Source organism: Papilio polytes, unplaced genomic scaffold (genome assembly GCF_000836215.1).
Source record: "Papilio polytes unplaced genomic scaffold, Ppol_1.0 DF824047.1, whole genome shotgun sequence".
In the NCBI taxonomy this organism is placed as follows: domain Eukaryota; kingdom Metazoa; phylum Arthropoda; class Insecta; order Lepidoptera; family Papilionidae; genus Papilio; species Papilio polytes.
The window spans coordinates 3,657,039-3,670,422 of record NW_013525157.1 but is presented as its reverse complement, the minus strand read 5'-3'; the positions used below and the strand labels follow the sequence as shown (position 1 = coordinate 3,670,422).

The window sequence follows — 13,384 nt, the reverse complement described above, 5'->3', positions numbered from 1 at the left end:
GTCACGTTTATCATATGCAAGTAATACTGGAATATTCATAGGTAATGGAAAGTTTTAATTTTAACATATTGTTTTATTCCATAGAAGTTATATCTACTTAAATGAAGGTTCGGATCCGTGCCTTTGTTGTGATATAGTAGAGAAAAAAAATAAATGGTCATTGTTAGCTTTTCCTTAAAAAATGACTAGCTTTCGCCCGCGACTCCGTCCGCGTGGAATTAAAAAAAATGAAGTATCCTACATGTTCTTCCAGACTATCCTCTACATCTATACCAAATCTCGCCGAGATCCGTTTAGCCGTTTTGGGCTACAAACTATAACAAACATCCATCCATCCATCGAAACTTTCGCATTTATAATATTTGTAAGAAGTACGATTAAATAGTCAAGTGGCACACATTCGTTTCGACTGTAGATGTTCCTTTCATTCTGCTTGTCTGTTCTATTTATACCGTCGTTATATTTAGCATTACTAATAAAATCCCGACACTTCCAGTACACTCGTATTTGCTGACATCGTAAGTTCGAGAAAGTTATATTTGGGTTTGCATACGCAGAATAAAATTAGCTCCTCAAATTCTTATATATTACTAGTATAATCGTGTGAAATAAAACGCATTGAATAGTTTAAAAATAATATAATACTAAAACAAATGGATGCAAGTAAAAAATATATCTAGCCATAACATTGACTCTTCTTATATACAATTATTTACATACTAAATTAGAACTAGTATCACTCTCATTTCTGTACTTAAAATTCGCGGAACCTCCAATGTCTAAGTCCTTTGGAGACTATCGTCAAATATATTCGAATGGTATATGACATAGCCTCCGAATGACTAGAAGTGGCAACTGCGGTAAACATACAACGAAGAATATTGCAAAAGGGCTGAAGAGGATGCACGTCCCCAACCAGGCTATCAGAAACCATGTGGGTAGGAAGGCGACTTGCTCCAACATTATCGACGTCCGATGCCAACCGAATCCAGAAAGTTCATAGTTTATGACTATTGGAAATTGTTATAAAACTAAGGCTTTCATTGTACTCGTACTTAAGATCGCCATCTGGAAATAAAATTGTATATTGTTAAATCAATACTGTTAATAATAATTTTAACTAAGTCTACTGTTGAAGAAGTTGTAGGTATATAACGGTATTAATTTCAATCTCTGGCAAAATAAAAACAACAATATTTATAAGTCATCTTTAAAAATTAATCCGGTCGATTTTAAATCGTTTAGAAAACAGAAATAAGGCAATTAATTTAAATAAAGATTGTAAGAATACATTTATTTTATTTTGTAGTAGCAAGAGACAGGAAGGACACCAGGCGTTAGGGCATTGTGAGGTGAGCGCCGGAGACGAAGGGCTAAGGTAAATTAAGAAGAGCCATTTGGCGTATATTTTCATTTATGTTGCAGTTAGTAGGCGTCATAGAAATCTATATTGTCGGTAATGCTAAAACCGGCCCTGTCTGGAAAGTAAATCGGTCTGTGTTGTGACACACGGAACTTTACCACATCTAAAGTGAATGATTTGATATAAATCATGTGTGTTCATATAACGAATCAGATTCAAGGACTATAAGTACTAAAGACAACATTCTGTAGAGAAAATTCTCAAACAAAAGATTATAAAAAAAGTTAAAGCACGGTTAGTAAATAATTAAGATCTGTTAACAAAGGTAACAAGATAGAAAAAGCAGTTACAAAAATCACAACATAATATTTATATTACACGCTTTTTTATAGGTTATAAAATCTAAAAGTATACTACGCACTAGTGCGTATTTGTTATCTGTAAATTGTTTTAGACGTTATTAAGCAATATGTAAGTTGGCAATGGAAGGTTAACTCAAGGTTAATAACACGGAAGCTCGAGTGTTTAACTTTGAAACCAAACAGCTTTACTCTGAGTTTCCACCGCCAAAACAAGTTGTGTAACAATAATGTTATTTGTTTTAGAGAATCAATATTATGGAAATATAATACAAGACGCGGTGTTAAATCTCAGATATGAATTCGAGTACAATATGTTCATAACCTAATGATTATCATAGTAATATTATAAATGCGAAAGTTTAGATGAATGGATGGATGTTAGTTAGAGATTGTAGCCTAAACGGCAGAACGGATTTCTAAAAAAGTTGGTATAGACGTAGAAGATATTCTGAAATAACACATAGTGTTTTTGTTTTTTTTTTTTATTCCACGCGGACGGAGTCACGAGCGAAAGCTATTCATATTTGACGACTAATTAAAGTTCATTAAATCAAACCGCAATTTTTTCTTGTTTCTTCATTCATCGATATAATTCTAATCTATTAGTTTATCTGTTACATTATATAAATGATATTATTAGATAAGGAAACAATACGTTTGATACATGCCGTCTACAAGTCCGAGCCAAAAGTCTTATTAATATTCTGATAGATCAAGGGAGGCGAACATTTATGCATTAAAGTGCCATTTTTTAAACGAAATGTTTAATGTATTCTTAGAGGTGCCATGGAATATTTTGACTATGATTATTACGTCAATTCCATGGTGCACATCATACTAATCATACTAATATTATAAATGTGAAAGTTTAGATGTCTGGATGGATGGATAGACTGATGTTTGTTAGAGTTTGAAGTCTAAACGGCTGAACGGATTTCGATGAAATTTGGTATAGATGTAGAGGATAGTCTATAAGAACACATAGGCTATTCACTTTTGTTTTTTTCAATACCACGCGGACGGAGTCGCGGGCGAAAGCTAGTACTTCATAATTTTTCGTAGTGTTTTTATGATTATCGACGTGCCCAAAATATTATGACGTGTGCAATTTATGGCACCAGTAGGTACTAGTTGTTCACCACTCCTGTGATAGATGAATATGTACATAACGCTTAAATATTTTGCATGTTGTATTTAAGTGTAATTTCTATCTGCACTCTTTCGCATCGTACTTCATACTATCATACTAATATTATAAATGCGAAAGTTTAGATAGATGGATGGATGGAGGGATACTAAACGGCTGAACGGATTTCAATAAAATTTGGCATAGATATAGATGATATTCTGGAAGAACACGTAGGCTACTTGCATTTGTTTTTATTTAATTCCGCGCGGAAGGAGTAGCGGGCGAAAGCTAGTAACTAATCTTTATTAACGTAAATATGTGTTCTTACACAGAAAACAAAATACCATAACATATAAAAAATACTATAACATAATTTGAATTTCATTATTACACTATTGTTGGGTTTCTGAAGTTTCCATTTATTCATTAGTGTTAGATTGAACAGTTTCAAATGAGTAAAACTCAAGTTAAGTAGTTCGGAAACGCATTAATTTATGGAACCAATAACACTAACGAATAGTTAAAAGTAGCTGGGAAAACGGCCATATGTCGAATTAAAAAAAAAACTTATTTCCAAATCTCAATTGGCAATACAATTAGAATTAGAAATGCTTAATTATCAGATAATTAGCTTGCCAAATAGATATAATCAGAACGTTAAAGTATTCAAGACATGAATGGATATGCGCCAAATCATATGATTTAAATTAGATATATCAAAGTGTACGATTTATTTATGTAACTCTAATTAAAAAAGATACAATTAAATTCTCGATAGTTTAGAATGCTCTTTGAATCTCTTTCATTTGCAAAGATAAAAAACAAATGACTAGCGAGTTTCGGATTGTTGTAAGATTTAAATGAATTTTTCAAAGAAATTTGTCTAGACTATATTGTAATGAGACGCTTGCATTCTCTTTGAATAGTAAACAATCAATGGAAACAAAGAGGCTTTGTAGCAAAAAGATACAGCAGTATTATATTACAATATAATCTCTCGGTTTCAATGACCTCGTTAGAGCAAAAATACGGGGGTTAAAGATATCATCAAAAAGAGAAAACAAAGTATTCTTTAATAAAAACAGATTTTGTTAATTTAAGACAAGTCAAAATTACAAAAGAATCATTACATCATAATTGGAATAGCTTTTGCGCGCGTGTTTGTCCGGGTAGACATAAAAAACAAAATAATTAGCCTATTTTTTATTCTAGACCATGTTCTATATCCTTGCTAAAAGAGATCCGTTTAGCCGTATTCGATATATCTTTAAACATACAAACATACGCGTTTATATTACTAGCTTACGCCCGCGACTCCGTCTGCGTGGAATTAAAAATCAAAAGTAAGTAGCCTATATGTTCTTCCACACTATCTACATTTATGCCATATTTCACCGAGATTCGTCTAGCAGTTACAAACTCTAACAAACATCCATTGCAAATTTTGCATTAGTATTATAGTAAGATATATGCAATGTTTTAATACAAGTAGACACATTACGTTTAGTATATTTGTTGTCAGCAGTTCTCGACTTCACCTTGGACTGATATGTTTACACTACTATGTACTCTTGCACTTAAATATTCAAACTGATTGTAACCTTGCTGTTTCGTAAAATAACTGATAAGTCACGCTGAATTAATAGTCTATAAAGTTTACGACATGTTGGTCAATAATATTGAAAAGCAAAAATGTTAATACGTTAAAATGAACTGCTTTATTCATATAATGGAAGTGGCAGTTACTTAACCAATTGCAGTTATATTACTTGTTATAAAAGATTTGCTTTTGAATTTAAATTTATGAGGTTTTAATTGTATTTTTAACCTACATCATATGTCTTTTATTAAGTGAGTTTTGAAATGTTTAATGTAGTAAACAGCTATTTCAAATAATATTATTTGAACTTATTGTAAAGTTATTTGATACATCGCAGAAAATTCATCGAAAATCTTTGAAATGATATAATAGATATCATTTTACAATAAAAAAGTTAACAGTCGGAACATATACGTCTGTTAATATGTTACTAACAATGAAGTTAACAGGATTAGATTAACAGAGGTAGATTCCAATAATTATTTTATATAAATTATTATTGTCAAATAGCTTGATCCAGTTGTGTACGACTAACATTTTTGATACGCATTCTCTCAAGCATTTGTTTTATTTAAACTTGACACAATTTTGAACAATTACACAACGATAACAAGTTCTAATCTTATCAACAGATATTGTTTACGTCTACATATCGATCTCACCTTTATTTACAAATTAAACTGGACATACGATAAATCCTGCGTTGCACGATATACCATATAACAACAAATCACTTAAACACCTTTGTTCCCACGTGAGGGTAATATCACAGTCACTTTCAATACGCGAACACACGGTATGCTATGTTGTGGTACTGGTGGTTGTGGGCGCCGGGTGCACGCAACCGAAGGTTTCAACACTAGGCATTGCAGCTCGCTCTCTCACACTCGTCGCACGTTAGTACCCTCGAGTTGAGATAGAACCGCATGCTTCGTCAGTGGACGACCTTCTGTCCACCTTTATTGCTAATCAAGCCTCGTCTTTTGCAATCGGACTCACGCAGCTCCTTGTGTCATTTTTCTGTTGAACATCTAATTTAGGTCAAAGTATAAACGTGTTAACTTGTTTGTTTTTAAACGTTTATTGGCCGGCCTATTAAACTTTAATTGGTACAGTGATATTGCGCGTTATTTTAAAATATAAATACGCGGTTAAATAGTGAACCAGTCTCGAGTTTTATACTATTCCGTATAATTTAAAGAGTTAGGTTCTAGGTCTATGTATCGTAATGTAATCTGATACTAACTGCCACAATCAGGGTTAATTAAATGTGACCCTAAGTGTATTATATGAGTAATCTACGCTTAGGGTTATAAGTAGCCATTGTACGTTTTTGTGGTAAGATGTAAATTACAAGTTACTAATAAGTAAATAGTCAAATTAGCTCCTAACTAAATACTTGATGTCCAAATGTTACTACATATGTTGACCAACAATATTTACCACGTCATTTAACTCCTTAATAATGTTTTGTGTGACTTTAAACATTAACAAAATGTATATAATGAATCAAACATGACCAATTTATAAATAACTCAACGCTGATAACAAGTAATGCAATGTTTTGTGTTACTTATCGTCTATCCAGTTATTAGCAAAGCATATACGAGTGGTTCATCGAGTTATTACACTTTGTGTGATTGATTACGTGAAAATACCGTGACAAGTTAATGTAGACTTGATAATTAAAACATCTTATTGGTTGAAAAGAGGTATAAAGACTTAGCTTCATTGATACATGTTACTAATATTATAAATGCCAAAGTATAGATTGATAGATGTTTAACCACACGTTACTATCTGTTCATATGACAGTTGTTATCATAAAATTTTATAAATCTTTACATTTAGTAATAAAGATGTATATAGCAAAAAACGGTTGTTATTACATCATTTAATTCGTTTAATCTAACCTTGATTATATTCAATAAACTCTTATTAAGGATTCAACCATTCGGTGGACAACTTTCCCTTTTGCAGAACAGGTTTATCGTATACCAAAACTGCAATGCATTTTACTATGTGTATATATCTACGATAAAAAACTAAATTAAGTTAAACAAAGAGATATACGGAGCTAAACTTTGCGATGAACATGTGTGATGGTTGATAATAAATGCACACTTGTTTTTACTTGGTGCACAATAACTTCTGCTTTTAACTTATTTACCCCTGTGTTACCACCGCGGTACAATACAAAGGCTCTCATGAATTTAAAGCTACCAATGCCGAATATCTAAAAAAATAACATAATAAGTAACGAATAAGTCTTTCCTAGAGGATACTTATGACATTACCTTTTACCCGCGACTCTGTCCGTGTGAAATTTAGAAATAATAAAAAAGACTTGGAAAAAAACATAGCATATGTTACTTACTGATAAAAAAACCTTTCTAACGATGAAATAATTTTTATTATCCGGCCAGTAGTTTTTGAGCCTAATCATTCCAATCAAACAAACAAAGTTTTCCTGTTTACAATACTTTAATGTTTAACTTAGTATAGATTACTGTTTAGACTACAGTGACAATTGAATTTAAACATCTTAAAAAAAACTAAAACATGCAGTCATAGTAAAGTTCTAGAAAGTATTTGGTACACGTTTATTGCGTCAATTCAGTCATTCCTAGTACATTCTAGAGCTCGTTGACGTCTATTTTAATAAGCGCTATTTAAGGACTGATGAATGAAATTTATGGCTATGATATCATGATAGACAACGTCAATAAAAAGTTTAAATGTCCGAGCATTGCATGTAAGAACACTAACGGACTGTTGTACGATTACGTATCCATAGATTGGAATCTTTTCTCAGGTTTTCAGTAAGGGAAACAACATTGATTTTTTTACGTATCTTTCGTCAGTATTGTCAAGAAACTCAAAGACAAGATAACCAATTCTTACTGGACCATCGGGATAATGCCTATTCCCCCTAAGTTAAGGTAGGTTTCAAGCTCAGCGGAGAAATAAATAAGCTAACGACTTTCAGCAATAATAACTTAAAATCAAATAACCGTAGAAATATGTTTATCGTATCTACGATATACCTACGATAGTATAAATGCTATTGTTTCCCCTGCAGTCTATCCGAGTCTATTATGCTATTTCCAGTACAACTGTGACATTTAAAGCTCAATAGTAATACAGAAATGTATATACTGATTAATGCACGACCTTTTTATTGCGGCTTTGCCTTTGTGTTGATTGCTCGACTTCGTAATACACCGTGTGGACATGTCGGTTAATATTATTATGATGGAAGTACACGTATTTGCATTACAAGTTGATGGAAAAAATTTAAACAATGTCAACTTTGATATATGATATTTACATTTGTCCTAGATTGTCAAAAGATTAAGACAATCATGTAATAAGGTGGGTTTTTGACCGGCTTCCCGAAAGAATGAGGAAATCAATTCGTCTGATTTTTCCTAAATATCTCATTCGTCGTCAGTTGAAACTTATCCCTAAGGAGGGCCCAAATTGGTGTGATAAGACCTTAACTTAATTTTAACTTAGGTATATGTCATGTTCAGTTACCTATTTATATACATACATTTTATCAAGACGATGTTCTTTATCTACATATATGTAAGTGCAATATAAGACGGTTTTAGTTAGGTAACTAGCTGTTCCGGTGCGACTTCATCCGCATGAAATTATGAAAATTTTATGTTATTGTTTACATTTGTCAAATTATCAATTAAAAATGTCAAAATGACGACATGATGACAACCTTGCTTCCTTGATGTTGGCAGCAACTTATGGTCTCTTTCCCACATTTGGGTTTTTATCCAAAATATTTACCCCCTAAGTTTAATCGCGTGAAATATATAGCCTAAAGCGTGACGCAAGTGTAGGTCTTATTATAAAAAAAATAATTATTCAAAAATGTGCTGTAATTGCGGACATCTTAGGCAAAAAGAAGTGTATGTTTACGCTTTATTATAATAGTATAGTATAGATATAAAAAAAAAACTTGAAAGTTGACTATAAACAAAATCTAACTTACAACATGTACAAATATTCCTCGTTACTTTTGCTCGCCTGTCGCTGGTAACCACCGAACTGGGAACCTGTGGAGTTACAATCAATTAGTAACACGGCACGTGGCTTGAAGCCATTGAATCCGGATGCCTGATTCAATTTGCATTTATCATTGAAATTCCAAGAGAATGTATTTATGTAACAAAGAACAACACGTGTAACAAAAATAACTCTTGCATGTGCAATTGCAATGCAGTTAATACGCGAACGGACAGTTTATAAAAGTAACAGAGAAAATGTATTTTATTCCTGTATTCTAAATTGTCGGTAGTTCCAGTAAATAGTAGTAATTTCATCGACTCTGGCAGTTCAGGCTTTCTGCATGGGGTGCGAGGTTTAAGGAATATTTATATTCTTAAAAAAATCCAATATTCATTATTATGGGATGATTTTGCATCACGTTTTCGTAGATGCGCCTCTTATGCTAATTTAGACCAAGAATTTAAAAATTATTAATAGTGTAAAATCCGCATAGCGACTGATCGGATGGTCTCTGAGTTTTAATAAAAAAAATAAACAGGTTTTTTTAAATAAAACCTGTACTTAACTAATCATATTATTTGAAATTGTTATTTTAATAGCATTTTGATACAAAAAAACATTAAAACTGGATTGAGTATATTACATAAAGTGGAAAGAATCACAAATCGGTCGATGTCGAAAACAACGATGTTATTCCAAAGTACAGTTACGCTTAACTTTGTGTCTGTTTTTTGTGTGTTTTGTGAATGTTGTGTTCGTGCGACCATGCACGTTCTCCAATTTTAAAAGTGACGTGATTTAGGACACGTACCCATTTACCCTTCTTGTGTAATGTCTACACACCACGTAATATAAGTTACATTTGTCATAAACTATTAAAGGAATAATAGTACTCAAACGTGTTATCACCAATCGTTTAACTTTATATAGCTACTGCATGCATTTTAGAACAAACATATTACATAAACAGCAACATTATAAAGTAAACTTTAGAAGTATCTACGCGTGTTCAAAATAAAATTACTAATTTATTAATTAAATAAATAATACAATTAATAACAACCGACTCACCTGATTGACAATTATCTGAATTAGTAGAACTGGCACTACTCTCACTTTCCGACCGATTTCTTGAATTGAATAACAAATTCCATGGATTGTAAGAAGCGTTCTGTGTTCTATTTTGATTCTTCGAATCGGTTTTCCTTGTTGAATCCATTATACTTCAATACTTTGTCTTGATTTGCTTTGTTTGTAGCACTTTTTAATTTTGTATAGTTATTTGTTAAAGTACTGTCGCACACACCGGCTGATAGGATAATAATATTGTGGCAGGCGGAATGCAAACAACAAACCACGGGCCGGCAGCGTCGCGTGGCGGCGGGGCGACGCAACAACGGCGCTGCTATGCCAGGGAGCGTCGAAGCGTCAGTCGTTGTTATGGACCGATGTTGCCCGACACCTCACGGAAATACTCGAAACCATGTTTACGCGGACTTTGCCCGATGCAAAGACATTGCTTACAATTTACAAGCTAAGCAAATAGTAGGGCAAACCAGCCAATGACGTAAGCGCATAATTACTACGCGGTGTCCACAATTGGTTACATTCTGTTTCTATTTTAATGTGTAAAATATGTGGAATACAATGTATGAATGTACAAGGATTTGTGTTACTTTAGCTTTAGACTACAGTACAAAAAGCTTCTAACAAAGAATTTAACCATAGAAGTATTCCTTGGTTTTCTTTTGAATTACGCTATTTTAATCGTGTTCGAGTTATAAGACTTATTAAGTAGGTAATTGATATTGTATTTTTTTTTTACATTTTGAGGTGGCAAACGAGAAAGCGGCCACCTGAATCCGCCAAAATGGTGAAGCGACCGCTGCCCATACACATTCGCAATAGCGGATGCGTTGCCTATACTTAATCGACGGGGGAGAAGACGCACATAAAAAAGATGTTTCCCCTTCCTATGCGTCTCCTCCGCCGTCAAATCCACGTTCACTTCCTTTGTTATGAGAAAAAGGGTGGGAAAGAAAAGGGACTAAAGTTAAAAGGACATCAGACGAAACGCGGAATTGCTCCCACTTCACGCCTGTCTTCTGTGTGTTGACTTTTTCAACGTTACAATCGCCTTGGTTAGATGCAAATTATGACATTGAGCTGAACGCCTTTGCAAAAGCGGCCTCTGTCGAATAAAACTCATGTTTATTTTGAGGTTACATTAAGGAAAATGTTTTATTGTTTGACCGGCGATTCAAATGTAATGTGAATGTAGAACTAAGTCTTCGTCAAGTTTTTACACATAAACAGATACAAATATATTAATCAGGTTATTGTAAAATCAATTCCGTGATTCTACAAGTTAGCATTTTTAGTTACCTTCTCTCTGTCATTACGTCGGCAAAATGTCAAGGCTACACTTTACATACGTTGCTGACGCTGCTTTGTTGTTGGAAAATACTGACCGCGAATTAAGACGGATATCTAAAAGCCTTAAAAGCACATTTATCCTATATAGGAGTTCAAGAACTGCGTTTTATTCATAATTTTTTAAAAAAATTAAGATCGATTTACTATTTACCCTCTTTAAATACAAATACATACATTTAAAAAATACGAACGTCCTCAAATCCATAAACAATATAAATGACAAGATAGTGTCATTTTTGACAACAAAAATCGATGATTTTAAATCTTTACGTGTCTTTTGTAATACATTAATTTAATTTTATATCGACAAAATGAAGATTCCTTACGTTGTATCAACGAACACGAGACATGCGTATCGCACGGCCGAGTTTATGCAACAGTCTAACGGCGAAGTGCATCGCAGAATATTAGCAGAAAATTTCGAATGGGACGATGGTTACACACCTGCACCACTCTCGTTATTAGCTGCTGGTGCTCTGTCGAAGATTTTCCATAGAATTAATCCACTACACAGAATATTAAGAAAAGACCGAGATATTTTAATGGATTTATTTCCAGCTGACATCCCCCTCAAATATAGCGTCCGTTTAATAGAGGTATTTGTGCATTCAAAACAATAGTTTACAATGTTAAATAGGCATCATATTATATTTTTTATAATTCAGGATGAACAATACTGGAAGCGCTCGTTCAATACCAAGTTCCCAACGAGGCTGGAACTTGGAGTATCCTTCTGGAAAGGAAAGTATCTATCGACATGTTTGCAAGAATACTTGGAAAATGCTAAGCCTGATTTATTCCTTGAGGATGAAGCAACGGAGTTGGCTTCTTTGGTATTTACTTAATACCATTTAGATTGTATATTTGTAATAAAACTGTAGTTAATCTAAGATTGAGTGTTATATAGTCCTGCGTAAGTTATTTCAAATAACGTGCTGTTAGGAAGAAATCAGCGCAACACTATATCATCGGCATACACGTCCGTCCCTATGACATCTGTCAATGTCATTCAGAAGTATTGGGAATAAACGCGCCATTATGGCGGGAATCTATAGTGTTACAAAATAATAGAAACGGAAGTAGTAGTGATAGAATTCACCAGTATTGCTCATATTACCGCTCGACTGTCATATTTTTTAAAAAGTCATTTGTATCGAAATTTATAACAATAGTTTAATGTTGAAGTTATTTACGTTAATACAACTCGTTTCAAAATTTATTTTACCATATACAATTTTATCTATGTAGCTAAAGTGATTTCATGAACTCCGTTTTAGTAACACCAGTTTCATTCCAGGTTAGTCCTTATATTTACCAATTAGGATTGAATCAGCTACAAATAATTCGTCAACCAACGCCACCGGTTCCGGATCCTAATACAGTCGAGGACAACTGCGAATTTAGCGTACCTAAATTATACGACCACATACCACTAGAGCCTGTCCTAAGAAAGTTGTATAATCTGCAAGAAATATCTCTGGTCTTTGGACTAAATAATCTCGGTGATGAATATTTGCCAAGATACTTTGAATTTTCTATACAAGACTGTGAATCTTTATGCAGAGGTCTCGAACACTTGAATCATATAAAAACAATTCGTATAAATCGCAGCAACTTGGACTGTTCGAAGGTTAAAGTGATTCTGCAGAATATTGTCAAGAAGGAAACTATCGAAGAGTTAGATTTCAATCATTGCAAGATTGGCGATTATGGAATGAAAGCTCTTGGTGGTTTTATATACGTTCATAAGAATATAAGGAGAATCCGTATCGCTAATAATAGATTTAAAGAAACAGGTGTCGCGGGTATAGCGTATGCATTGCAAATGAACCCAGAGGCGCCGATCGAACTTATTGGCAAGTATTTATATAGTTAGGATCTGTTAGTTGTGTTTATTGAACCTTGTTTAATGTAAATTTATTTGTCTCAAGACTTCAGTTTGAATCCAATGTCGCTACAATGCGCTACAACGTTTGCGGCTGCGTTTGTACGTTGCAAAGAAAAACCAAAGACGTTGATTGTCAACTCCTGCGGGTTCCGAGGAGCGAGCGCTGAGAAGGTTTGTAACAGTAACAATCAATAATAAAAACACAATGAAGACGTACAGGTGTAGACAGGAATATAGTACTACATGCTCCATAACTTGGATGTTCGACTATGGTACTAAAATGTAACGCTAGATAAATTCATATTTAAGTTATTTCATATTACACGTTATCCATCCTGTCAATACAACGCCATTTTATCAGTCATTAGCAACTAACAATGTTTTTATTTAGCATTCAAAGAAATTGATAAGGTAATCAATGTGCAATTTCATAATTATGACTAACAAAACAATAAGCAATAATAAACAGAAACGTCTAGATTATTTTAATAATAATAATAATAATAATAATAATAATAATAATAATAATAAAGCTTTTATTTCCCATTACACACATATGTACATACATAACATTTAC

General features: G+C 33.2%; 1 protein-coding gene and 1 long non-coding RNA gene across 3 annotated transcripts in view; one reads left to right on the top strand and one right to left on the bottom strand.

The window, feature by feature from the left end:
* Positions 1-624: 624 nt before the first annotated feature.
* Positions 625-9,969, bottom strand: LOC106100751. Its single transcript, XR_001225456.1, has 3 exons — positions 9,555-9,969; positions 8,467-8,530; positions 625-1,068 (listed from the first exon to the last, which is right to left on the bottom strand). It is a non-coding gene; the product is annotated as an uncharacterized LOC106100751 (long non-coding RNA).
* A 1,179-nt stretch (positions 9,970-11,148) lies between these two features.
* LOC106100839 (T-complex-associated testis-expressed protein 1-like) overlaps positions 11,149-13,384 on the top strand; it is a 4,912-nt gene continuing 2,676 nt past the window's right edge. For both annotated transcript variants that reach the window (XM_013279897.1, XM_013279898.1), the window contains exons 1-4: positions 11,149-11,515; positions 11,585-11,752; positions 12,217-12,775; positions 12,851-12,978. In XM_013279897.1, the coding sequence (XP_013135351.1) occupies positions 11,231-11,515; positions 11,585-11,752; positions 12,217-12,775; positions 12,851-12,978 (1,140 nt within the window). In that variant the 5' untranslated portion in view covers positions 11,149-11,230. The remainder of the gene's footprint in view (positions 11,516-11,584; positions 11,753-12,216; positions 12,776-12,850; positions 12,979-13,384) is intronic.